This window comes from Bombus bifarius, unplaced genomic scaffold (assembly GCF_011952205.1).
Source record: "Bombus bifarius isolate JDL3187 unplaced genomic scaffold, Bbif_JDL3187 scf7180000008026, whole genome shotgun sequence".
Classification (NCBI taxonomy): domain Eukaryota; kingdom Metazoa; phylum Arthropoda; class Insecta; order Hymenoptera; family Apidae; genus Bombus; species Bombus bifarius.
This window is the reverse complement of record NW_022884399.1, coordinates 1,735,709-1,762,854: the sequence shown is the minus strand read 5'-3', so window position 1 is coordinate 1,762,854 and position 27,146 is coordinate 1,735,709. Positions and strand designations below refer to the sequence as shown.

The 27,146-nt window shown below is 32.9% G+C and overlaps 1 protein-coding gene across 1 annotated transcript in view; it reads left to right on the top strand.

Moving 5' to 3' along the window:
* Positions 1-27,146, top strand: part of LOC117207291 (division abnormally delayed protein) — a 243,951-nt gene that overhangs the window by 155,772 nt on the left and 61,033 nt on the right. Inside the window, exon 5 of the mRNA XM_033447340.1 lies at positions 18,462-18,736. Within this exon, the coding sequence (XP_033303231.1) occupies positions 18,462-18,736 (275 nt within the window). The remainder of the gene's footprint in view (positions 1-18,461; positions 18,737-27,146) is intronic.

The following is a 27,146-nucleotide window of genomic DNA, read 5'->3' as shown; positions in this document are numbered from 1 at the left end:
AAAATAGAATTGAGATGGAGATTTGCTACACCCGCTAAATGTTGTGATAAAGTTATTTTGAGTATTTTGTACATGTCTATACACATATATTCTAATATGCACATTTTATACATATTTGCATATATAAATTTCATCCGTCCTCTATCAAACGAATAAACATTCGCAGTCTGTTTACAACCAACAATCTTTCCTTCTAGCCAAATGCAATAACAGAGCATTGTACCGATTATCACGATACCGAATGGTGCGGATCTCACGAAGAAGTGGATACGTCCTTTTCCACGTAAATTATGAACAGCATCCCTAAATTTGCAAATTCTTAAGGTGTTTGCATACTATGTTTTCATACGATCGTTAATAATTTACTTATGAATTATGTATTGTTCCTCGTAAATTATAGATATTATAACGATCATTACGATTTACATCGAAGTAATCCAATTACGTACAGAGTGCAAACGCACGCGAGTACATTCGTTTCCACCCAGTAAAAGTACGGGATAACCTATTTTCTTATTTCAATTATCGTTCAGCACGGTGGAATAGTAATTTAACGCGAACGCTTGAGTGTGCATCGGAGGAAAGTTTATATACGGTAACCGAATTAGTCGTAGCAGCGGTTTCCGCGTGTTATTCTGAGACAGGCTACGAGTTGGGTGGAGAAAATAAAATAGGCTTAAAGTAGGATTGGAGTATAGCAACGCAAGGCAAATGCCGCAACATTAGCTCGTGTGCGCGAGGGTATCTGAACCTCGAGTTTTATTGCGTTACATTTACATTCTATTACGATACGTGAACAAAATCCAAGCTCGATAATAGAATCAGCTCAACTGCGGCAAATAGAAGGAAATTAATCATACGTTTTTCTATATGTGGAATTCAAATGAATTAAAGACTGAAGTACCATAAACAAGGTGGGAGAGTTTTAAATTTGCATTCCTGAGAAAAGCATTCGTTACGATCATATCACGTTTGAAATTGTATTGGGATATCAAGATTTTGATGATGATAGCGGAGAATGAAATTTTTTAATATTATATTGAACGAAATAAGATTGATCAATATTGTTGATATGGTTGAAAAATTTAAATGGCGTATGTCTTATAAAAAGGACTGAATGTATGACTGTATATTATGTAAGATAGGATAAATAGTGTTAGATTATTACATAACAAATATATAGTTTTGCTATGGATCAATAAGCGTAACTTACTACTATCATACTAAGCTATTAATACTAATACGAACATCTTTTATCGGAATAAGAATCACATGAATCAATATATTCCCTTTTTTCTTTTAGTAATTGTAGTTAATAGATTGTTGTATAATAAATCGATTCAATATAATCGATTCGAGATAAATGGTATTAATAGAAACCACTTGTGAATCAAACTGAGAACAATTTGAATTGTTCCCTTTTTTTTATACTTGTAAAATAGTACATTATATAATATTATATAATTGCATAATTATTGATTCTAATTTTTGTTGTTTCAATGTAGAAGAATGAAGTTTGTTAAAAATTGTCTTTATTATTTCTGAACCAATGCTACCAATTTTATGTCTGAGTACATGCAGAAATTATGTACATCGAGTTTTATCACCATACCAAGAAGGAAATTAAGATTGGAAAATAAAGGACAGGGAGTTAAACAATATACTAAACTGAACATTTTAAAAATATACACCGCTTTATTTTACGATCTCAGATTTTCTTAATTATCTTCATTTTCACGAAACTCAAAGGACTGTATTATCAGCACTTCGATTATTCGTCAATCACCGAGTGATTGATTTCTGGAACTCGAGCCGATCGAAAGTTTGCATAGGATAATCGAATTAAGCCCATCGTTATCACGGTAGACGATCCTCGTAAAAGCTCTCGTTGTTGCCAAGCTAATACTCCACCTTGTAAGACACGAATGAAGTATAACACCTGTCTACGTATCTGTACAAGATATAAAAGTTTAAATTAAAAAAAAAGGGAAAAGATATCTATGTATCGTAGAGAGAGCAAAATGTTATGCGATTCTTTTGCGTTACTCTCCCTGTCTCCTTTCGCGTTGAAACGATCGAGCTAATGGAAGTTTGTCATGAAGTAAACTTGTCTCTACTTATGAACACGCAACGGCACCTTCAAGAAGGCAGAAGGTATTATGCATTAACATTGCTGGCATGGGCAGGACATGTACATGGCCTTAATAAACGTCCGGTATGCCGCGATGGGAATCCTTCAAATTCCAGCTTTAATCCAGTTCACTTGAGGAATTCATGCGCGAACAGCGCAAACGAGTCACCCTCTTGTTACCATTTATTAATATTTTCGCTTCGCACTGTTTACTTATGCAAATATTAAAGGGTTGTGTATATACCAGAATGGAAATGAAGATAATTGAGACGGACTAAAAAAAGTCGAATTTGTAGATATGCATGTGCAATGTGTAATATTTGTAGGTATATGCAGTAGATACGTGCATTTGTAGGTATGTAAATTTATTGAAATGATAAATTTACGACATACTAAATGTAATGATAGATGTATGAGCTGTATTTGTATTTAAAATAACGTTGTAGGAAATACTTAAATTATTGTATCGGCGCAGCTACTACTTTACAAGGTTATACTGCATTGAATCGTCTGCACTTCGTCGTAGAATATTTTGAGAGAAACTAACACTTTTTATGCTCGACCTCGACATAAAACAAAGTGGAAATTTGTGACTTTGTCGGTTGGACGATATAAGAATTATCAATTTAAATTTCGTATAAATGCTCGTTATAAGTGAATGATTATTATAAATGATGAATTATAAATGGTACTCTATATGTAACTTCCTAATCATTAATCCTATTCAAATATTTGAAAAACGTTTATATTAAAACTGAAATGAAAAACGATTCGCTATTCGATCGTTTAGGTTGACTGACAAAAATTCATTTACGTAAACAACTTGTAAAATGTTGTTCGAGTACCTGACTTAAACAATTGAATGAATCAAAACGTAATGATACATCTTTTAATGCCTTTTAAAATTAAAAAAAAAATGCATATTTTGAGAGTAGTTTGTCATTTTGATGTGTACACACAATTAATGTATGTATATGCTGTTTTACAACAAAGTTATAGTGACCAAGGCATTCAGGCAATAATTCAGTTATCAGCTTTGCAGCATGCACCATACATATAGCAAAATTTCCTTGGACTCCAGCCGTGTCAAAATTTGCATAGATACATACAATCTGTACACCCTAAAGCGTCGAAGCAATATGCAAACGGTGATATTGAACTGCGCGATTCCTGCAGTTTATTGGATTTGCAAATATTTTCACTAGTTTATTTTTTTCGCTTGGTTTGTCCGAAATGGACAATTATGTATGTTGTACATAAATATATCTATACAATTTGAATATAGATATCTACTACATTGTTAATTTTAGTATGCATTGATACGTGTTTCATGGTAAAATATCGATAATATTTAATATTGTATTTAAAACTTCCTCGTTACTTAATTCTAATTCTTAATTAATACCATATAACTTAAAAGTTAAGTATCTATGTACTCAAGCATTAAACATTCTTTTAAATCTTATTTAAATCATTTTTAAATTTCTATTGTTGCGTTCTATTAGTAGACAATTTTCTTATTATCAACTAATATCTTTTTAATAATTATTAGCATGTAGGTTTCAAATTAAAATAACCAACTTATTCTTTCATATAGAATTAACCCTTCTCGATTATCCTACTAAATAATTACTGAACATCTTATATAATTTTGATATAAGACGTATTTAATGTAAGGTATATCATGTTTGGTGGAATCATATTTTGCTCGATTAAATAAAAATTTTAAAAATCAAGATCAAATTTTGTAACAAACATATCTAGGTAGGTAATTTAAAGAAATATATAGATATAAAAATACAAAGTTTAAACCATTGTTGAATACAGAAAATGGAACTATTCATATAATAAATGAATACTTGCAATTAGTACAATAATTATACAACAATTTATATTCAACGTATTAGTCGAATTTCTTTAGAGATTATACATCTTATAGTCTCATATAAAAAATCCTTAAAATCCTTTAAAAATACATAATTGTCTACCACTCGAAACTCTCAGAGAAAAGTCATTGGCGAAACTTTGAAATTCTCATTTCATCTCTCATCTTTTATACTTCACTCCATCTTCGTAGCCATTCATAATACACACACCGCACCAAAGGCTATTCGTACATTTAGTCATGGAATTCTACATCTATCAAATTTTATAGATCTGACTTACCAAAGAAACTAAAAATGCACTTTATAATATATATCTGACAAAATTATTTATACCTTACCACTAAATTTATTAATATACTATACTAAATATGCAATACTGTAATAAACTATTATTAATTTATTTCTAAAAGGAGTTACAAATATTGACAAATTTAACTCATAAAGATTTCGGGATAAAATTACATTAGGAATTACAAATCCTTTATCAATTTTTCAAAATTGCCAAGAAAATAGCAGAATATTATTGATGCTTACGTAAGTCATTTACAAGAAATTAATACAATCTTTATCTTTTATGATATTTCTGATCTCACGCAGATGTGACAGATGTACGTAATTCTTAGAATTTTATATTTTGTTACTTCTTTCCTCGATAATGGTAAAAGCGAATAAATTGTGTTACATTCTAACAATATGTATTTTTACGTGTCGACAAAATACGTGCAGCTAATGTTCTTCCTGTAATATTTGATATGAGAGACGTACATATATAGACTTTCGTGGCTCACTGTATATTTTGAGTCTAATTAACGATCTTTTTATAACTAATTTCCATAAGTCAACTAAGCTTCTTACTATGAATGATTCTAAAAGGCTATGTAAACAGTGAAAAGGTTTTTTGTAGTATACCTCGGTTACAGTTCTAACAAGTTGTAAGACGAAATTCATATTAGTCGTAGAAGGTCTGGCACTGGTGTAAGTGCATGTGCATACATAGGCGCGGAGAACACTGCGTTTGACGAGTTATGTATATGGCGTATCGTAGAAGGCATGGTCTCCGATAGATATGGTATTTTATATTCTTCGCCATGACTCGAGCTGTCTGGACAGGACATAGAGGCGTCGTGTGTGTGGATAGTTGAGGACCCTCGGAATGGTATTGTCTCGTAGGTAGGGCAGGATGCGTTATTCATCAGTATTTGAGGACAAGCCTTGCACTCTCTGCACAAGTTTTTTGAATGCCTGTCATAGCGGTATGAATCTTTCAAATTCCGACTTCCACTTGTTGACGGAAGGAATTCAAATACAATTCCCAGGACAAATTTCGTTTCGGTTTCATTATGTTTACTACACGATAATGGTCGTACGTTTTTTCTTTTTTCATGAAACGAAACAGAATTTTTTTGGAACGAAATTGTATACACTATTCTGTTAATTACTTTAATTCTCGACGAATTTGGAGAAGAGTAACAATAATTACTGTTGTTGATATTGTTACAAAGTTGGTTATTTATATTTTGCCTCTGTAATAATTATTTTCATTTAAACATATTTGTATTAATTAACCTTCTACCAATTTTAGATAGTTAAAATTGATAAGATGTTCGAAATTATCTCAATATAATTACGAATATAGTCGATGCATGTAATTACAATTTAAAAAAAATTTCTTCTTCACTAGATCGTATGGCATTTTATCGCTATTTAAAAAATATATTGGACTTATAATAATAATTAAACTGAAGTTATTTTATTTGTTTATGGTTAATTAGTGATATATATTATAATCTAGTCCCTCTATTGTATCTATTTAAATTGTCATTTTACAAATATCGATAATTAGTTACATAAACGAAAAATTGTACTCCAACAGTTGATTTATTCTTTCAAAGGAAAAAAGAAATTGAAAGCAGTTTCCGAATGTTTTTTTCTTAGAAAAATAATTAAACTTGGTTACGATTTTACTCGAAACTTTTACTTTAACACTGACGCAAACATAGAAGACAGAACAAACAAGCTTGAACCGAATAAACTTCGAGCGGAAAAATTTTCTGAATTTTATCACAAGCTGCTGAGAGTTTTGTAATCGATCTAACTGAGACAGCGAAAACTCCGAGCGGTGAAGAAGACACCACGAAATGACGTGATTCATACTTACCGGGAAAGTTTTCAGCATCGAGCACATCTTTTATCCGCATTAGGATTCCTCGTTGCTCCCAGGTACGTTCAACATCCACAAGCATAAACTCGAACAGAACGGAATCACGTTATATCACTCGAACAACCATGTACATTTTCCTCAATTATTTTCCATGCGAAAGTTTCCGGAAGGGGATGAATCTTCTGATACCGTTTTCCAATCGGCGAAATTCCAGTTGTGCAAAGTAATGATCCTCGTATATTTCAAAGCAAAGAGGAGAAGGAACTTAGAGTGTACCTGTACACTGACAACAAGGTATTTCAACATTTGCTATAGAAAACTTTTATTCGTATTTGTGTGTATCATGATTATACTGGTCAAATATGAAACCAATCTGAATATGTATATAGAAGTTATAAGTTATTCATTTAGTAAAACATGTATTTAGTAATATAGATAACATATAATAATATAAATAAATGTATAAATAATATATAATGTAAATTAGTATACAGCATGAATAGCCATCTTAAGTGTTAAATATATTTATAATAGGTGTTAAATATGGTCTCATTAAATACCAAGATTTGTTAATTAATTGAAAAATACTATGCTGAATGTTCTCCGAGTATTTTCAAATAGAAATTTTACAGAATTAAATATTTTCTGTAAAAGGAATTCCACTTTTAACATACTTCTTTAATTTAGATATACGAAAATATGAAATTAATAGTGAAAAGTGACGTTATAATATTATAAAGTTGTAATATTTTATATCATTAGTCTGCGTGTCATTAATTTCTTTCTTTTGGCTTTAAAATAAAGGTTTTACACGGAGTCGCAGAATATTTAGTTACAGTTTTTAATAGAAAAAGCCATTCCTAATCATTATTTTTGTTGCGAATTACAATTTTGTAATTCAAGATTAAGCAACACTTTTCGTTTGGAAACTTTTTAGGTAGGATGCCTGTGAGGAATGAAAATATAAATTTATCTTTCTTCATTACAAGTGTTTTGTATATTATAATCAATCATTGTCGATAAAAAACTTACCTGGCCAGTAAAAAATGTCTAAAATACATTTAAAGTAAAACATATATAATAATTTATCAATCGTATATTTAATACAAGTACTTCAACGCGTTACCATGTATCTTTCTAACACGTTTTTCACTCATAAAATATAACTAGAGAATACTTTTCCAACTGAAAGATATTCAACTAAATTTAATCTTTCGTTTAAGAAAATGGCTGAAAGGTTCTTTTCTATTCAACGTTGAATATTTCTACATCCGCAAGTGTTATTCATCCTCCTCGATTCTATAAAAGCCATAAAGCCTTCATTCAATATTGAATATGTACATATCCTCTACCCAGCCTTTCATACTCTTAATACCATTTGTATCTCTCCGTTTTTATCCGCTAATTGTTAATCGAATTAAATACAAATAAAATTTCTGGAATTCGATTTACACATGAAAATATTTAACAAATATTTATTCTTCAAAGCGATGAATTTATTCCTAATATTTCTAACGCCTTAAATTTCTTATCTAGGTAAATTTAATTACCATTTTACAAAATATATGTTACTTTGTTATTCTCTGTAACGACCTTCACGTTTTAAAGAAAATGAGTATGGAAATCTAAGTACGTATATGTACATACGTGACATCAACTTTTTCATCTACATATTTAGTAAGACATTAACAAATATAGAAAATTGACTTGGTTCATACTACAAATTTCAGTAACTAACTCAATACCTTTAGTACAAATATTTAAAAAAATCGTAATTCACTATAATGATAATTTTATTTTAAAAGATATACAGAGTGGTTGGTAACTGGCGGTACAAGCGGAAAGGGGGTGATTCTACGCGAAAAAAGAAGTCGAAAATATAGAATAAAAATTTTTCGTTTGAGGCTTTGTTTTCGAGAAAATCGACTTTGAATTTTCGCTCGGTACGCGTGCACTCTATCACGTCTCGTTACAATGGATCTCACTGTAGATCGTTGTTTCGATGGGAAAATTAAAAAAAAAATTTTTTTTAAATGTTTATATTTTTCTATGTTAAATGTTTCTATATTTTCGACTTCTTTCTTCGCGTAGAATCACCCCTTTCCGCTTGTACCACCAGTTACCAACCACCCTGTATACGAATATATGTATATGTATGTAAACACTGTTACATATTGCTGATATGTTATATTTATATATTGTTATATTTGTTATATATTATATAGATATGTAAGAACTTTTATAGTTTATTCGTCCAATAATCATAAGCAGGAGAAGCTGGTGTTCTTTGATAACAATTATAAAAATCAAGTAGCTGCATTTAAAATGTCGTTTCCTCACGGAAGACTTGAACTGCGATATATTCGAAATACCATATATGTACATATTCAATTAAAATAATTTTCACATAATCGTATGAATTTTTCCCAAGGATTAACTGATTTCATCATTTTATCAAAAATAATTTATTTATGAAGTTATTAATTTCTGAATTCCCAAGTTTTTCATTCACTTCGGAACGATTGATGGATTAGAGGGATTAAGATAAAGATTTTAAGAAATTAAAAAATTGAAAATTCACAATTGTAGGATCAGGAAAATTGAGAGAACGTGATAAAATCTGATATTCTAATTCATAAAATCTCAGTAGTATATAAGATCCCGCGGAATTTCAAGATTCATCAAATTATGTAACGCAAGAAGTATCAGAGCATATCTTTTACCTTATAATTTGATATATGTATATATCTAACTAGATGTATAATATTTCAAAGTTTCAAAAATATATAATATTATCAGCGTACGAAGTATCACGTTATCGTGAAACAGAATCGATCTAATTTTCATTTATGCAGCAATGTGGATGGCTTCTTCGTCGATTCCATATGTATTTCGTTTATTTCTTAATAATATAATTATACTATATTATAACTATATTCTCAGATTATAGAAAATGATAACGAATAAAATTTACAGTTTATAATCTTATAATATTTGTCATTGTCATATTTTTCCCATATTTTGCATGTTTACTTTTATTAAATCATTATTCTGTACTGTTTCGATTATCATATAGAATTTCGTTTGCAGTATAAACACATTGCAGTACAATTTAAAAAATGGATATTTTGTACTTTGGCGTGACTATCTGCATTCATCTATAATCTACATGCGTTTATGTATTATAACTCTGCGTTTGTGTATCGTTTAATTTATACAAATTCGGTAATTTATTGCCTCTATTTTCTCTATCTGAACCAGGTAACGAGTAATAGCAAATAATGGCAGTAGGTAATGTCTCTTGAAACATTCTTATCAACGATATTTTCTGATCTTCCTTCTTCTGTTTTATTTAATTTTCTAATGAAAAATTACCTACCTAGAATATCTTGAATCAAAGTCGAGCTATGCTAAGATTTACATAACTTTTTATAAACGCTTATCTGTTCAACAATTTTTCCAGTATTTTACCAAAATGATGAATCAAGCAATGTTCAATTACAATAGTTAGAAGGAATAACAAAGACTAGAAATTATTTATATTTTAATTATGTCTTATTATGTTTTAATATTTATTTATGTTTAAATATGTGTTACTACAAATTATATATATTAATTATAAAACGAATATTATCCAGTCAATAATTTGACATCGGCCAGAAAAACAGCATCAAAACTCGTAATAAGCGGCACCGAAAATGACTATTTCGCCGCATAATTTTTACATTTCTCTTCAGCGTACAAATTTATATTTTTACACGTATTTCTATACACGCAAGCGAAACAACTGAAACCAAACAAACGTATAAATCTCGATTCCAATTGTGAAGCTTAAAAATGTTTAATCGCCTCAATAATCTCGTATTATTAACATTTTAATAACTGACCACCTGAGCAACTTCCTTACAAAAGAATTTCGTTACATGTAAGACGCACTCTATACCTTCGTTGTCATGATTCATCACCAATCAAAAACTCTAAGATCCTTTATAGATGTACCTTGGTATGTTACCAACGAAACAATACATAGCTACCTTAAGATACCTACAGTTAAAGAAGAAATATCCAAATTCAGTAATAGGAATTAACATAGGAATTAACAACCACCAAAATCCACTAGTTACTCAATTACTTGACACGACGGATGAGATCCGCAAGCTAAAAAGACATTACCCTCTAGATTTAAACATTAGATTCAGCTAGAATCAAACATACGATAATAACATACTTATTATTCACGTTACTTGTTATTACTATTATTATTCTTATTATTATTATTAGAACTTATTATTCGCGTTATAGTATCTCTCCAGAATAATTTACTTATAATTCTCAATGAGAATTGATTGTAAACTACTTCCAAATAAAAAAAAAAAAATGGTTCATCCAAATCGTTTTTCCTGGAAGCTCTTCAACCACAGCTCTCGTACGGAGTCGAATTCGTACCTTCGATTACCATTTAGCTATGACTCACTTGCGAGAGGGGATCGTCGGTGTAGGTGGCAACCGAGTCGAGAGAGAAAGGGACGGAAAACGAAGGGCAGGAAGGCGGAAGAAGGGGAGGAAGGAAGTAAAGAAGAGGCTCCGAACGAATCACCTGTGCAACATGTAAGAAATATCGCGTTACCGTCGAACAGTAAGATTTCATGTCAGTACCCTCGTTAATGACATTGCTATGCCTCTCGAAACGACAATCTGGTTCGTTCACCCCCTCGTCCTGTTATCGATATCGCGTTATCATCCGACATCGATACCCCGTCGTCAGCCTGATTTCGTGGTAACATCGACCCATCTATCGATCGTTCACCGGGGCCACCCTGACGCGACGATGGAATGAATGTATGCATACATGAAGGGGATATACTATACATATATCGCGTTAGACAGGATTTCCCGGAGTAGTTCGGTTGTATTTTTCTTCTCACGTCGACGATCACGTAACGAGAAAGTTCTGATTTCGTGGCAATAGCGATTATCGCGAACGAGCCGGCACGTAGAGAACTATGGGGAATAATTATTTCCACACAGACTTGACCGTGTTCTCGACATTTAGCCGTTCAACACTGTGTAGAAGTGGCATTTACTCCATCCTTTAATGTCGCGATTTATTTTTCCTTCTGTTCAGAGATTTTTGTATCCTCAGCTCATTTTATCAACGTTAATCATTTTGTAGTTCTTATCAGCGTACTCACGTGCGATTTTAATTGCTTATGAATTAACTATTCCAAGCATTATTATTTATTTATAATCAATTATTATCAAGCAATTAACTATTTTAAGCAATTGGTATGCTCCGCTCGGTTACAATTTTCTGTCTACCGTGTTTTGTCGAGTTGTTTCAAGTCCCCTGTGTTTTTTGCTTTTTAAGTACAGTTACAGTGGCTGCGACGACTATTTATACACCGTGATTAATTAATGGGATCCAAATGTATTAAATTTCCTATCATTTAATAGTAAATACCTTCATACGGCTACTAAAATTTGATATTATAAAACTGTAATATTTATACGCACGTGTGTACACGCAAACTGGTCGAAAAATGCCTCGTTAAGAAATGAAAGGTTACGTGCGAATACTTTTTGTAATCCCTGTATATTTTATAGACTGTTATCAAAAAAGAAGGATGTCTCGAAGAAAATGATAAAAATTTCCATTTTATTCAGTTTCGAAAAATAGTAATTAGGATATTTTGACACAATGATTTTTAGGATTTGACACAATGCCTCGCGAACGATATTTTTCAACTCGTCGTAAATGTAAATATTGTTGGCAAAAATTACTCTGCCTCGGGATGGTTATTTTCCAAATTGCAACAAAATGCGAGATAAGAAAAGAGATACAACGTAAAGGAAATTCAAAATGCCACGAAATTTTCATTCTCAGGATGAAATTCTTACAATCAGACAAGGTTCGAACGAACGAAAGAAGGGGAATAGAGAATCTCTCGCACGGTACGACGATCATGGTCAACGATTCTTCTCCCACGCGGCTTCGTGTCACGAAACATCACTCTATCGAGATACAAAATCGTTTCAAGTCCCCGACCACGCGGTCCATTATCATACATTATTACCGGCGGCTCGAAGAGCTCGCAGGACGCTTGGTATGCGTGCGCGCTTATCACGAGATAATCCGCCAATCTTCTAATCTTCTTCATTTGAATCGCGGCGCAGAAACGGAACACATTATTATCGTTTATATTCCGGGTCAAGGGTGACGCGTCTACTCGGCCGCCTCCTTTCTTCCTTCGGCATGAAGCGAAGGTAAACGCGAGTTAGAGCACGCGGAGGAGGCGGAAGATCGTCCTGAGTCGCCTGCGTCTTCGTCATCTTTGCACGCCAACGTTGACGTGGGAGGAGAACGAAAAGTCAACCGTAACTAACTAACACACGTTCTTTCGAACGGATGTTGAAATATGTTTCTCCCGTTGAAGCTTCGAATATTCTATGTTAATGGTAACGCGAAATTGCTACAATCTTGAACAGGAAACTGATTCGATAACTTCTTGGTTATATCACTTTTTTAATGAACCGATATTTTGAAGATTATATTTTTTAAAAGTATTTGCTCGGCAGAAAAACGAACAAATTAGAAAAAGAATAGTGCAGCCACTTTCTGACAGATGTTGGAGCTTCGAAAATATAGGTCGATAGTAACGCGAAATTAGTAAAATCTTCATGTTGTTTCTTGTCTAATTCCTCATTCGCATTAACTTCCTCCAAATGACCTGATCCATAGAAATTTATTGCGTCGATTGCATAAAAAACGCGGGTGAAACTTACGTGCAAATATCGATCGAGTTGCAGCCGATATCGAAAATATTGAAGAGGAAACGGGTGTCAGAGAGAAATGACAGGATCTCATTTTCGTGGTGGATAGCTGGTCTTCTGTAGAAGGGAAAAAACAGGTCACCATTTATCGTTCTCGAGCCATTACTCGTCGTTTGGTTGGTGTAATTGCCGTTGCAAAAGTACACGCGGTATATTTCTTTGCTCTACTTTGACTTAACTGAAACTAATGCGTCATAAAGTGGAAAAAATTTGGTCAAATACGATTCTCTCCTCTCGTCGATGACTCTATTCGGGCGATTTTATTGTATCGCATCGGAATAAGTACAAAAATTTCTTGATAGTAAAATTCAGGAAATACATTAGGTTGATAAGAAATTAATGTCAGTTTTCAAACTATTTTCAAAACCACAGATCTCGTCTCGACTCAGAATAAACTTTTCCAATCAAAATAATATCCATCGCAATGTATACATTTTTGCCAACAAGAAATAAGTCTTCTAATTGCATTAGCGTAAAATTCCGGTGTGCTAGAATTGATGAATCTTCAGCAACAGCTTGGTTAGCGAAGAAGAGCTTTGTAGAGTAAGTAATGGTCGCTGTGTTCGAAAAAAATGGTCGTCGGTTGTCGATAGGTTCTGTCCATCTCGAAGTCAGTAATTTGAGAGTAATTTGAGCAAAGTGAGTAATAATAACAAATTAATGGTAAAAACAAAAGTATAGTTAGAAGCATGTAGAAGGACATCTGCACTCTAAAATGATATTGTAAAATAAAGAGAATGAAACGAATTATTAGCTTGATACTAAGCGTTAAAGTTTAAAAACTCGAAAACCGACGCTAATTTCTTAACAACATAATTACAAGCTATAAGCTGTAATAATAAGCTATAATAATAAGCAAACAGATATCTATGTAATAAATTTATATTGTAAAAATACAAAAAATCTGAATCAGTTCAAAATTCTAAATTTGGAACTAACTTATATGTAATGTAAGTTAATATTGGAAAAGGGAAGTTTGATGTTAAGTACATCCATAATACATTTTTTATGTATCGTATATGAAGACCATAAGGGAAAACAGGGTACTTCATTCTCGAGATGTAAGAAGAAGAAGTTAGTTAAGAACAGGTTATTTATAAAAGAGATGTATATAAGCACTCAGCTCTAAGTGATTCATTCATAAAACAAGATAATTACAACAAAGTTCCATTAAGAATAGAATTTATTTAACACCAGCGATATCATACCTCAAATTGAATATGGTTCAAAGCAATTCCGAATTTGTAATATAAATTTAAACTTACTGTTGTATTATTAACCAAATTTAGACTCAAAACTGTTTTAAGAAGTCACTTTGAAATAGAAAATTATTAATTATTCGGCTATTTGAAAATCTGTGTGAAAAATCTTTCGTTTATAATTTAAATAATTAAGATCATTTTAATTTTAAGGATTTCTAATAAAATATTCTTTTTGTGTATTTCTTACTACATATTAGAAAGAAGATGAAGGCTTTATTTCAAATTTCGATATCGTTCTTGTTAGATATTACAATTTTATTAAGTAATTGCTCTCTCTCTCTCTCTCTCTCTCTCTCTCTCTCTCTCTCTCTCTCTCTCTCTCTCTCTCTCTCTCTCTTAGACATTGTCCTCTCCTAACAAATAGCACACCCTTCGAATTAGTTCTTGCAGATATTTTAGAATTGCGCGATTTTTAAATGCCTCACTTTCCAAACAAATCAACGCGACGATTTGCAACTTGTATTCACAAAACTTGAAGCAAATTTATTTGACAGAAGGTGAACCCAATTATAGAAACATAATTATTTCCATCTGCTTCGCAACATATACCTGGCAATAACAATGTTGCTTTTATGATGCGTCATAAAAGCGGTGTGCTTATTGCGTTCAACCAAAGGAAACTGCCACACTTCATTTCAATATCATGCAATACTTTTCATTCGTTCTTATTCCGAGCAAATTAGCATACACACATATCCCGACTGTTAAACGTCGTTTAGCACTTAAGCAATGTCCCTGGATTGTAACATCAGCTTTTCCGTTTAATCAAACTATAGCATATTCCAATTATCATCTTAGACGTTACCTTGGATGTAAAGTCTAAGCGACTTTAAATATCTTTATTAGTTTGGACTCGATTCCCTGGTTTTAACTCTAATAATTCTTAAACACCTTCACTTTCAACACTCTTCACTATTCTACGCGATAATCACCCGTAAAGATAAGAACATTACGAAACAAGAAATGATAGCAAATTATCTATCTGTTACGACAATTGAGAAAGTTGAAAAGTCGAATAAAATTGATGTACGTATAAGATGAGACGAGATCAAGTTTGTAATTGGATTGTAAATATTCTGTAAATGTAAATTAAAAGATTAATAGGAATAGTAGTAAAATCTTATTTTACTATATATACTAATTTTATTTTATGTTGTTACGAACGGACATCCTACAAATTTAAATTAAAGTACTGTCTGTAAAATTTATTACATTTCATAAAACAAACATCTTCTTGTAACGTTTCTTGTAAAGTTTCAAATGTTGATTTGGCAGTATAGAAAAATATTAATCCATTCAATGTAGGTAAAATTTAAATCTTTATACTGTTTTATTTGTCGGTCGACTATTCTACTGATATAGTTATCTAAACTAAGAATAGAGATTTTCTTTTTAAATCCAGCATTCGACAAATTATTCTAAATGGTGAACAATATTATAAGCGCACATTTTGTTTGTCAAAATAATTATTTTTGAGAAAAAGACAATTTAATTCTGTACAAACTCAGTAAACTCCATAGATTCATGTAGAAACTTTCTGACGTGTAAACTACGTGAACATTGAGCATAGAAGGTCACTGAAAAGTATATCGAACCATATTGCTTAGTTATTCATCACATCTCTTATTACTTTTCTCTGTGTTTGCTCCATCTTATCGCTGTTTTAAAGATATAGTGAAAGCAAATTCGCATGTTTCAGTTTGGTATATCAAGTAACAGTCAGATCGCATTCAAAACTATAACAGGAGTCATTTATGACGTTACTTTCGAGGAATTCGCTTTCATCGGTTAATTATTTTTGAATATAGAATAACTAAAGTATATGATATTTAGTTACTTGTTGGCCATTACTGAATCATCTCCTCTACGTTATTGAAATAACTAATACATTTTATAATATTTTATTCCAAGAAACCTATATTTGATATAAAATAAATATTATTATCTCTATTGCAGATAATAAACTAATATCAAATGGAAAATTATAGATTTTATTATCTTGTGGTAACATTTTCTCTTTGTTTTACATTTTATTTCATTTTCACATTTTCTCACCATTATTGAATTATGAATTCAGTTTCACAAAGATTTTATTTATTAGAAGCTATCGAGGGTATAACATAGAATATACAGTTACAATTCTGATTTTTCTATAATAGTCAATTTCTCCAATTATTTTTTTCTTATCTGAAAAATTTCTTTCTCCTGTCTACTTTTATGTATTCTTACATAACAATTTCAACATAACCATTGACATTGCAACGAAATTGCAATGTTCCGCCAAAATCAGAAGTGTAGTATCTTCCCCACCAATGTTTCATTTGAAAGCAATTTGTAACAACATTTTCACCTTCTAGTATCATACGATAAAACTCGATCGTTCGTATCGTGAACCTAAAAGGAAGATTGTTGCGAGATTAATCCGTGATACAGAACGAACAAAACATCGTGTGGAAGGCAAAATTACGAGTCGACTATTAAAAAGCAAACGAACACTAGGATTACGGTGCTGTGCAATATCGACGAAAGGCTGAGAAAGAAGAGTAAAGGACAGAAGGACGAGAGATAGCACGAAAGATAAAAAGAAAATCGGCGAAGATGAGGAGAGCGACGTTTGCACGCCCACGCGTGCCGTCTTAATTACGCCCAGGCCTGGCGGCTGGTTTTACGATTATGCCGGTTCGAGAAGCTCGACCGCCGGCTTACTTCCTTTTATAGTCAGCGTTAAAAAGTAATTAGGACGAAAAACCGTGGAGAAGTACGTTGGCAGATACGAACGATAACCTTAATGACGATCGTGTATGCAAACGTCCGCGTATACGAAAGCGTTGCTTCGAGATAAACGCGCGCAACACCGGCCACATGGAAATTGTGAGGCTGATATTGGCGGTGATAACTCTTTTCCATCGGGGCCGTCCCCGGCGTTCCTTTCAAACGGCCGCGTTAACGTCGACCTCGTGACGGATGAACGATTTCGTGGCGAACACGAGGCAGCCGTAATTTCCGGAAAATAAGGGACCCGCGTGCAACACATCCACCCACGAGAAATGTAAAAATCCCGGTGAAACGGCGGAATTTTTCGAATTGGACGAACGTGGGGAAAAGTTAATTGCGGCTTCCTGTCCGCGCCGGATCGACGAATGCGAAATTTTACCCTGTTATTGAGAAAAATGAAGTACCCGCTGCGAAAGCGGGGACGAAACTTCGCACATGATAAATATATTCATTTCTCATCGCGGAGGGGTTCAATCTATTCCAGCAGCAATTTTTCACCGGCTTTTTGCGAATTCAACTGTCCGTGGCTTTGGCCGTTTTTATTACAACCAAAAACGGGACTTCAATGACGAATAGAAAATGCTTGAAATGAAAAACGTTTGACCTTTCGAAAAACAACGGATGTGAATTCTGTACTTTGGTTCTCTCGCTGTTTTTTTTTTTTTTTTTTTTAACGGAATAAACGCGAAGTGGCGGAAAATTATATACTTGTACTTGATCAATTTAACAACTACATATTTTATTCCTTTGTACTTTATGAATTCTTTCCCTCTTTCAGTTCATATTCTGTGCTTTTTCGAGTAATTAACTTGTTCAGTCAGATAATTCGATATCCGATAAAGCGTGTAATTTTCAATAATTTTAACAAGTTATGTATATTCGTGCATCGGATAAGAACACCTATTCTTTAGAAGCACAACATTTGATTTATTTTCAACAATTTTATATTCACTGTGCAGAATTTCCTTTTCAATGAATTCAATTATTTCCGAATTTATTGCTTTTTCTTCTTCCATACTTTCGTAATTAATTTATCATATGTTTCTCTTATAATATTCGTACAGTTGTCTGTACTACCATTGGATCGGTAGCCAAAATTAGGTCACAGAGAAATATATTTCATTATATATGTGATAATTTGCAAATGTAAGAACCTATCGATAACCCCGTTACATAACACGCGATGCGATCTCATTCTCTATGTACGAGGACATCGTTTCAAGAAAAACACCCTCTTCCACGTTGCAATATCATTTGTGGAGACGCGATAGAGGAAAGTCGTAGCGCATCAAGGGCACTGGCGATAAAATAAAACTTTATTCGAGGGACGTTCGGTCCCATGGTTTTTAGTAAAACGATGAACGGATGCGGATGGAGGATAAAGAAACTAAAGAAACGACGGCGATGTGTTTCAGGTGAGAAAAGTGTGCGGCCGTTCGGAACTACAGCCATCGAATCAAGGGACCGTTACGGATGCAGCTGCAACTGAGAAGTCGACGTCAACCGGGCTGGAGATGCACGCAGCTGCGCCGACTACCACGCATCGAACATTACCGACGCAGTTGCACACGCAGCTGGGTAATTTCTTGGCCAGTGTCGTCAGGTCTCGGACCTTCTATGGCACTCTGGCCGACACGATCTGCGAAGAGTATCCGGACAAACGATGTTGGAATGGCGAACGCATCGGAGAGTGAGTACATTTGCCATTTTATTACCGCGTCTTCAACCAGACGCCGCGCCACGCTGCATAGTGTGTTAAAACCACCATCTAACCAGGAAAATGTCATAACTTGGTTTATCTAACTTTTGTTTTTCTTCGATTTTCTAAATTCTCAGGGATTCCCGGTTAGAATATTATTTTCCTATAAAACTGACTTCAGGCATTAATAGTCTTTGTTGCCTGAAACAATTGCGACTAACGTTTTGTCGTTTGTAAAAGGTAACGTTTAAAATAAACCTATGGAAAAAGATTACGTATCTAAGTTCCATAGTAAAAAAGATTACGCAAAGACGACATTTCCGAGAAACCTGAAAGATAAATAACTTTAAAGAACATGCACTAAAGAATACGTGTAACTTGGTTCTTTAGGTAAAATTGTATGGATCGATACGAATTGGTTAAAATTTCACTGCTACTTTACAATGGCGAGAGATTTCGTTTTTTAGTTTCTTCAAACATCAAGCGCACTATTTTGTCAGTTTTTTAATCTTGAAATTCACGAACGCTACAAATACTCTACATACGAACATCGCTTGTTTATTTCAATTGCTATCCTATACCGTATCTGCGGGTTATTATTATGGGCTGTAAAAGAGAAATAAATAAAAGAATTAATATATGTACATAGTAACTTGAATAGTTAAGCGCTGCATGATGTTAGTTTGCACGGCGTCCCATGACTTTTGCGCGGTCAGACGACCATTTTAGCTTCAACACACTGTACACTGGCGAGATCCGTAAATTGTTAACAAAGGACACGCCTCTGCCGCGACTCACGCTTGAAGTTTATGGGTTCACCAGTGAAACCATTAAAATCATATTTGAATCAGTACTCGCACGATTTTACGAGCCGCGAAGCTTTTATTGTCGTTGATTCTCCGTGAAACGGCTGGATATTCGTGACTGAACGATATTAGGTTTCATTTTTTAGAAGTATGGTTTTGCAAGGTATAAGTAGGTACATAGTTTATTGACACACAAAAAGAACAGTAATAGTGAGTTTAAAAGCACGAAATGGTGGAATTTGAAAAAGTATTATTATAGCTTTTGAATTTTCTTGATAATTCTTTTTTATCTTTAGAGCTGTGATACTTGGAATTTGTCAATTTTCTATAGATTTTGCCACAAATATTATTCAATTCCCTAATGCGCTAATTTTGATTAAATCTTATAAAAGAAAAGGAAGCAAATAACACTGAAAATTAGTTATGATATATATTCTTTGTAAGATATGTATATTAAAATACTTTAGTTTAGGATATCATAGGTTCAATTCATGACGATTAACGAATAAAATTGAAAATCTTCGTAAAGATATAATAGAAATGATAAAAAAAATATCTGACTTGTTAAATTTAGCTATTGGTTAACTGTCATTGATCAATTTTTTAAATTCAAATTTCACATTCTTTTTTCAAAATCTCTATGTTTGATTTATCTTACCTGAGATACTACTATTTTGAAAATTTAATAAACTTCAAACATATCGGTAATTAGAAACATCAAGACACAGCTGTGACTTTGTCAATCGTATTACTAATACGGTGTTCCATCTCGTTCATCACTTTTTTAAGTGTAATTTCGGGAAGCTCGATATTAAAAAACAAACTAAATATTAAATTTTTTACAACATAACAGTACTTGTACGAACAGTTTTCTAACAATTTTAAACAAGCCATTGGAGAAAAGCCATTTCTGCTAAACGAAATCGTACTAGAAACGTTTTATTTCATTGATCATCTCGAATTGTACGATACGTGCAACAATAACACTGTCTACTGTCAAGTAAAATAAAAATTGATTGGTCCGATTGCACTTGCATTCGTGGCGAACAGGTGCACGACTGTGAACGATTGTGTTAGTAAATGGTTTGGGCCCGGAAAGGATTGGTAAGGAAGCGTGTGTTGGCTGAGAGTATGCGTGGAACATGTTCGTCAATGATCGAGTCATCGTTGAGAAACGATTTCCAAGCACGTACACGGTTCTCCTCTTTGCCCCTTTACTCTATTCTCGGTTTCTCTCTCGATCCTCTCTCTATCAGTGGCGCGCCGATATACGGTTTTAGACCCGCGATAGAATCAGCTTCGTAGACACATCAGGCAAAAATGAGCTGCGTCAGAAGTGCAGAGAGGAGAAGCGACGACATTTGCATCTCGTGACCAGACTTCAGATTTTAAACGACCTTTTCTCGACTGTTCCTTCCTAGTTTCCCCGGGACAACGAAGCCGATTCATAGTATCGACTAAGCCTTTAAACCTAACTCTCTAGCTGGAATGCTAATCTTTAAATCGAGTTTGTCCAGTTCTACTTCTTTTTACGTTTACGCGACAGTCTTTCTTTCTCTGTATAATGTTTCATTCCTCTCTCTATCCTGACTTTCCTTTCCGAGGGTTGGAATTTGTATAAGGGTGGATAAGGTCAAGTCCAACAGCTATTATGCATACCGGAGAGTAGCTCTATCCGGTCTTTAACATGTAGGAATTTTCAAATAACATTAAGACCCATATGGATTTACAACGCGTGGATCATAGGATTACGAGGCTGCATAAAGTTGAACCTTAAAATAGCGCAAAGGTTCAAAGATAAAACGCTACGAACAATCGCCTGTTCACCATCGTACGAAATATCTATACCAACATACATATTTATCGAGATCTAGGAATAGAGGAAATTAAAGACGAAGTTACTACTAAATATGCCATAAATCATAACTAAAGCCGCGTATTCACCGAAGCGACAATGAGGACCTTTTCGTTGATGTTCCGTGTATCTTGGAAAAGTCGCCGTTTGTTACCGAATGTTTCTCCAAGTTTCTTCGTGTTTCTGTTGCCGGAAACAAATGTCGTCGCATGTTCCTTGTTCTCATCCGGAACAGTAAAGATCAAAGAAAAATAGGAAATACGCGACAATGCGTAGCAGCAGAAACTAAGGTTCCTTCTGTGTATGTTTATTGCTAGTAGATACAGCAACAAGATACGACGAAAAGTTGCTCATTGTTTCTTCAGTGAGTATAAAGCCTTATATTACTGTGTAAGTTTTCTCGTTCAGAGTATACCTTCCACAAACGTCGACATTGTGACATTTTTTTTTATACGAAATCTTGGATTCATCATTAAAAAGAGAGACTTACAATATTTTTTACGACCTCGAAAGTATTTAATCTTCACTGTCTAAACTTCTAATACCTAAAAAATGAAAATTTATTAATCTCAAATTTGTCATTTGTCATAGGTCAAAAGCCTATCGTATCGTCTGTAAATTTCAGAAGCACAATTTATATCGACTATTATGTCGATTGTAATATCGATGTCTTACTTATATGAGCAAAGAAGTGGACAGAATCTATGCAGCAATAGTTAGTATCAAATTATTATAAAGTATTAGTATAATAATTAGTAATAATAAATAAATAATTATTAATATAAAGGTCTGAAGACAAAAGGTCCTACGAGATAAGTAGAAAAATTCTGTAAATTATTTACTCACAAATTGTTTACTGTTTTTGATTTTAGAAAACTAGAATCCAATATTATTTTTGTAATTTTCCATTCTCAGGCCTTATAATGCTCCCTTGACAGTTTTGATGTTCTTCCAACACAGGGACAGTTCATTTTCGGTTTTTACACTTTTCGGTTTTACACGGAAATTTAGAGACGAAAATTTGAGTCTCGATTTGAATTAAAATTTGTAAATAAATTCTGCTATTAATTGCATACTGACTTTGAAACTTAGAAGCAAATATTCTACATAGAATTTAAGTAAATTTTTAATCTAATAAAAAATAAAATATCGCATTATAAATGGCATTTGATTATATATTATGTTCAGATCAGAACTTAATCCTTTTAGAATAACCTCGCTTTAAAAAGAATTCTTGTCGTCGCTTCAAATTAAATTACCGCAGCGAGATTATCCAGAAAGTTTGTAAAGTAACTTCATTTAATCAAATTTAGTACCTTCAATAGTCGCTATAAGAAAGTTTATAAAATTTCATGCTTCTTGAAGAAAGAATTCATCGTAACTTATTTTAAACTAATTTAAACAAATTATGAAAGAAAGAGGAAAATAAATGAGAAATAGATAATAAACGTAGCCTCATAACATATTTTTGAATAAATCAGTCTCTGCTTTTATATCGTTAAAATAATTTTAACCCAGCAGCCTACACAGTTTAATTTATACAATTTACCAGAATATCAACTTTTTCTGATCATGTGTATCGTACGCGTAAGGAAATATATTCATAAAAGAATAAATAAAAAGCAAAAAAGGAAATTAAAAAAGAAGAAATTTTGATGTATCATGTCAAAGTCATTTAGAGGAATACCAATCCGGATATCACGAGTGACAAGCATGAATATCAAACATGTGCAAATTCGGAACAGGAAGCTGTCAACCGAATGCAGAGAGAAGCGTGAGAGAAGAGGAGAAACTGCTACAATGTTTCACCATCGACAAAGCAAGTTTTTTGTTGTGCTCCGGTATACGTTGCACCCAAGAATAAAACGAAATTACAACAGAAAAGAAAGAGTAAAAAAAAATTGGGGTGGGGGAGAAAAAAGGAGGCGAGGGAAGTAATGTGAGCGCATTTTAATGTAACGTTTCAATTAATATGCGGGCGAAAAGGAAACGTGAACGGAATAATAACCGTGGGAACTGATGCGTAAAAAATTTGTCAAATCCGGCACACCTCGTAACCGTGTATGTAACGCGAGTCGTGCATATTCGTGAGGGGTCCACAGCAACTGCATGCAAATTCTCCTGTGATTAATGTAAATCATTCGAATCAATGGTTTTATTTCGAATATTAATACGCGAGATAGCGTGGTCGTGTGGTCAGCGCCGCAATAAAAATTAATATTGTTATTATTCTGTGATTGTAACGAATGCAACGAACACATCGAACGCGTTGTAAAATAGCGATATCAAAGATTTTCGATATATTTAATTTCAATGAATTATTCATCGTCGCGATGTTCGCGACTCGTGAGTGCGCATGTGAAATCATAATCGAGAAACCGGGCCCTAATTACCGAATGATACGGTAGATATCATTGAAATTAATTTTGAAATTAAATTTGTAATCGCAATGAAAAATATTATGGAACAACGGCATTTTGCCAACTATAATTTGTCAGAAGAAATATCACGCATTCTAACGTGTCAATTAATACAATTTAATCAGTTTGAAGAGCATTAGTTTGACGTTTTCAAATGGCATTCTTAAACAATCTCGTACGAAACGAGGCAAAAATCCATAAAATTATTTTACACTGAAGTATTTCATTTGACTACATGCACATCCATATGTCAAAAGCTTCCAAGTTTCGTAATGAAAATTAAGTATTTATGATGTATGTGTACTCGCTTGTCAGTAATGCAGGATTTCTTAAAAACAGTTTCGTTCGTGTCATCTTTATTTCCCTGTGCTTGCGTGGACTATTGCCAATGTTAACACTTGATGCACGACAAACTGTTACATGTTTGAGCGCTGCATTTTCAAAATCGGAGACTCAAACGTTAAAACGCTGCAAGCCAACATAATATTGACACTCAACTGTCAGAGATAAACATAAATAGCACAGTTGTTGAAAGAAAACGTTAGATTTCGTTCTCGGGTCCGAAATACTTGCTCCTGTCACGTGTAATAAAATTGTGCGAGAAAAACGAGGAACATGAAACGAAAATCGAAACATTTACAACTACGATGTAGAAAGTTTTGTAGCGGAGGAAAACCGCTCTGACAACTGACCAGCAAAGAAAGAGTGGCTCAGCAGCGAAGATAAATAAATAAAGAGAAACGTTTATCACGTACACTTCGTATCTGTTAGAACTTCCAATACAAGCACTGCAATTAACGAGGTGAAATAAAAAGGCGAATGTGGACTGCTTTATTTTAAACGTGTTTAATGAACGAGTAAAAAAAGATTCGAAAGCTGAGTTGAAAACGGGACGTGACCGTTATTTGTTTATTAAACAAGGACATTTGGAATGCAATGACTCACATTGCGTGCGATTTCTTATTGTGCGATGTACTTAATACTTACTGAAATATCGCGTGAGGGAAACCTAAGCGAACTGGAAGCTAAATATAAGAGCTCCGTCACATGAGCGTTTTTGTTACAAATGTTTTAACGGACGCGATGTCGAATTTTGACGGACATTGTGACTGCGGTTACAGCCCATTTTATCATCCATGCTTATAATTCGGACACTTATCATATATGCATGTTATACAAAACGTTTTCAGGTGTCATTTTCACCGAGACGCGATTATCATGATTATAGCATATAAAATGCATGTAAAAGTTAGAAAACGTCTTTTGCAAACATACACTTAATAAAAAATTAATAGAGCATAGGGCATGAATAGCTATCTTAGAAATACGATAATTAATGTTGAAGGTGGTCTCATTAAATATGAAAGATTATCAATATAATGAGTACTTGATTGTTTCAATTGTGTGATTTTGTGATGTGTATGTTTCCATAATACACATAGTGTATTAAAACAAAATTCCTATAAGCAAAGAACAGGTTTCAAATATTTTCACGAATCACTGTATGAACTGGTAGAAAGATATAGAAGCAGGAATTTTGAGTTTTACCGTGTTAGAATTTTATTAGAAGGTGCATTTTATCACACACTATTATCGAAAAACTGGAAGAGTATACATTTTTATTCTGAAATTGAATGCCACAGCAGAAATGAGCACATATTAATTAATCTTGTTATAAATAATCTCTAAAGTCTTTTTTTAAAACGTATCCAATTTTCTGTTTCCTGAAAAACCTGAAGAACTTGTATATGCAAATTAAATCGATAAATCAATAAGAGAAATCGATTAACAAAAACTATCCTGTAAAATTATTAAAATTGTTCGGAATATAAGAGAGCAAATTAAGAAATTGCTTAAGATATTGAATGAAGAAATTTGTAAATGCATAAAATATTTATCAAAGATCACAATGACGAGCTCTGCTGAATTCAAATATTTATATTGTTACATATGATAGTTGCAAATAGTCGTTCGTCACATTATAGGTACTGGCAAGATTTGAGAAAAATTTGGCAACCTGTGTAACGGTTACAAAAGATTTATTTTTGTTAATTGCAAAATGCAAAGAGATTACGAACGCAGTAACGTAAATCTTAATAAACACTTTTATTGATCCTTATTCTTATTTTTAATTTTCTTCATTAAACGTTCCTATTTGTTTCTACATTTTTTGTCTCACCATTTTTATTTTAAACTTGAGAACTTGTCACGTTATTCACTTCAACGTAAGGTCGAAGTCGAAATACAATTATAATAGATAGAATTATAATGTATTTTCCAAATATAAATGAGAAACAATCGTTGTATCACCGATAAAATTTCTTGATCGTTTCTACGTCAATTATTAACTTGGCAACATCGATTTTCTAAAAAATACAAATTTTATTTAAAAAATAAACCTTTAAATTCAAAATAAAACATATGTATTTAATGTGTATAAATGATATACGTTTTCAATCACATGTTACGTTATATAATATCGCGATATCATTAACATATAGATACTCACATTCTATAAATATTCGATCGTTTTTACGATCTATTGTGCATATTTTAACGGGAACGAAAAAGAGAAATGAAATATTTATTACGGTGTTGACATCATATTTCAGATAATGAAAAGTTGAATGAACGTCTGCTACTGGGGTAAATCCCGTTTAATATTTACGATACATATAAATAATACGATAAAATTGTCTATTGTATAGAGAGCATTAAGACCGACAACAGTAAATTCATATTCATATATATGAATAAAAGTCGCATTTTTGTTATTCACATTACTCGTGAGTCTGTCTTAAACATTTAAACGAAAATTGCATATAGCCTTTTTTATTTGATTAAAAAGAAGCCCCGCTCATTAGCATAAAGATAGAACTATATAGGTAGATCCATTTAAATCGACACACTCGAATTTCTTCGAAACTGTTGACGATACTAAAAGATGCGTCAGACAAAAATTGAATGGTTTCAGGGGGCACATTATCCGATGTAAGTTTTCCCCATGAGGACGTTTAGAGAACCTACGAAGATCAACTTGGCTTTTTTTTTAATGGAATCATATATTTTTTTAATGCAGTAGTATGTTATCACAAGCAGTACGTATGTATATCACTTCTGACGTAAATACTATTAGGTTATCTAATACATTACGATGTTCTTTCAAAGACGTTTGTTCCTTTTATCAAAACATTCTGATACGTGTATTTTACATTATTTAGCGATCACTTATGAACAATATTTCCCAAATATCAAAACGATTAAACAATTCGTTTTATCATTAATAGTACAATAAATCTGTAATATCGCAAACCAGAACG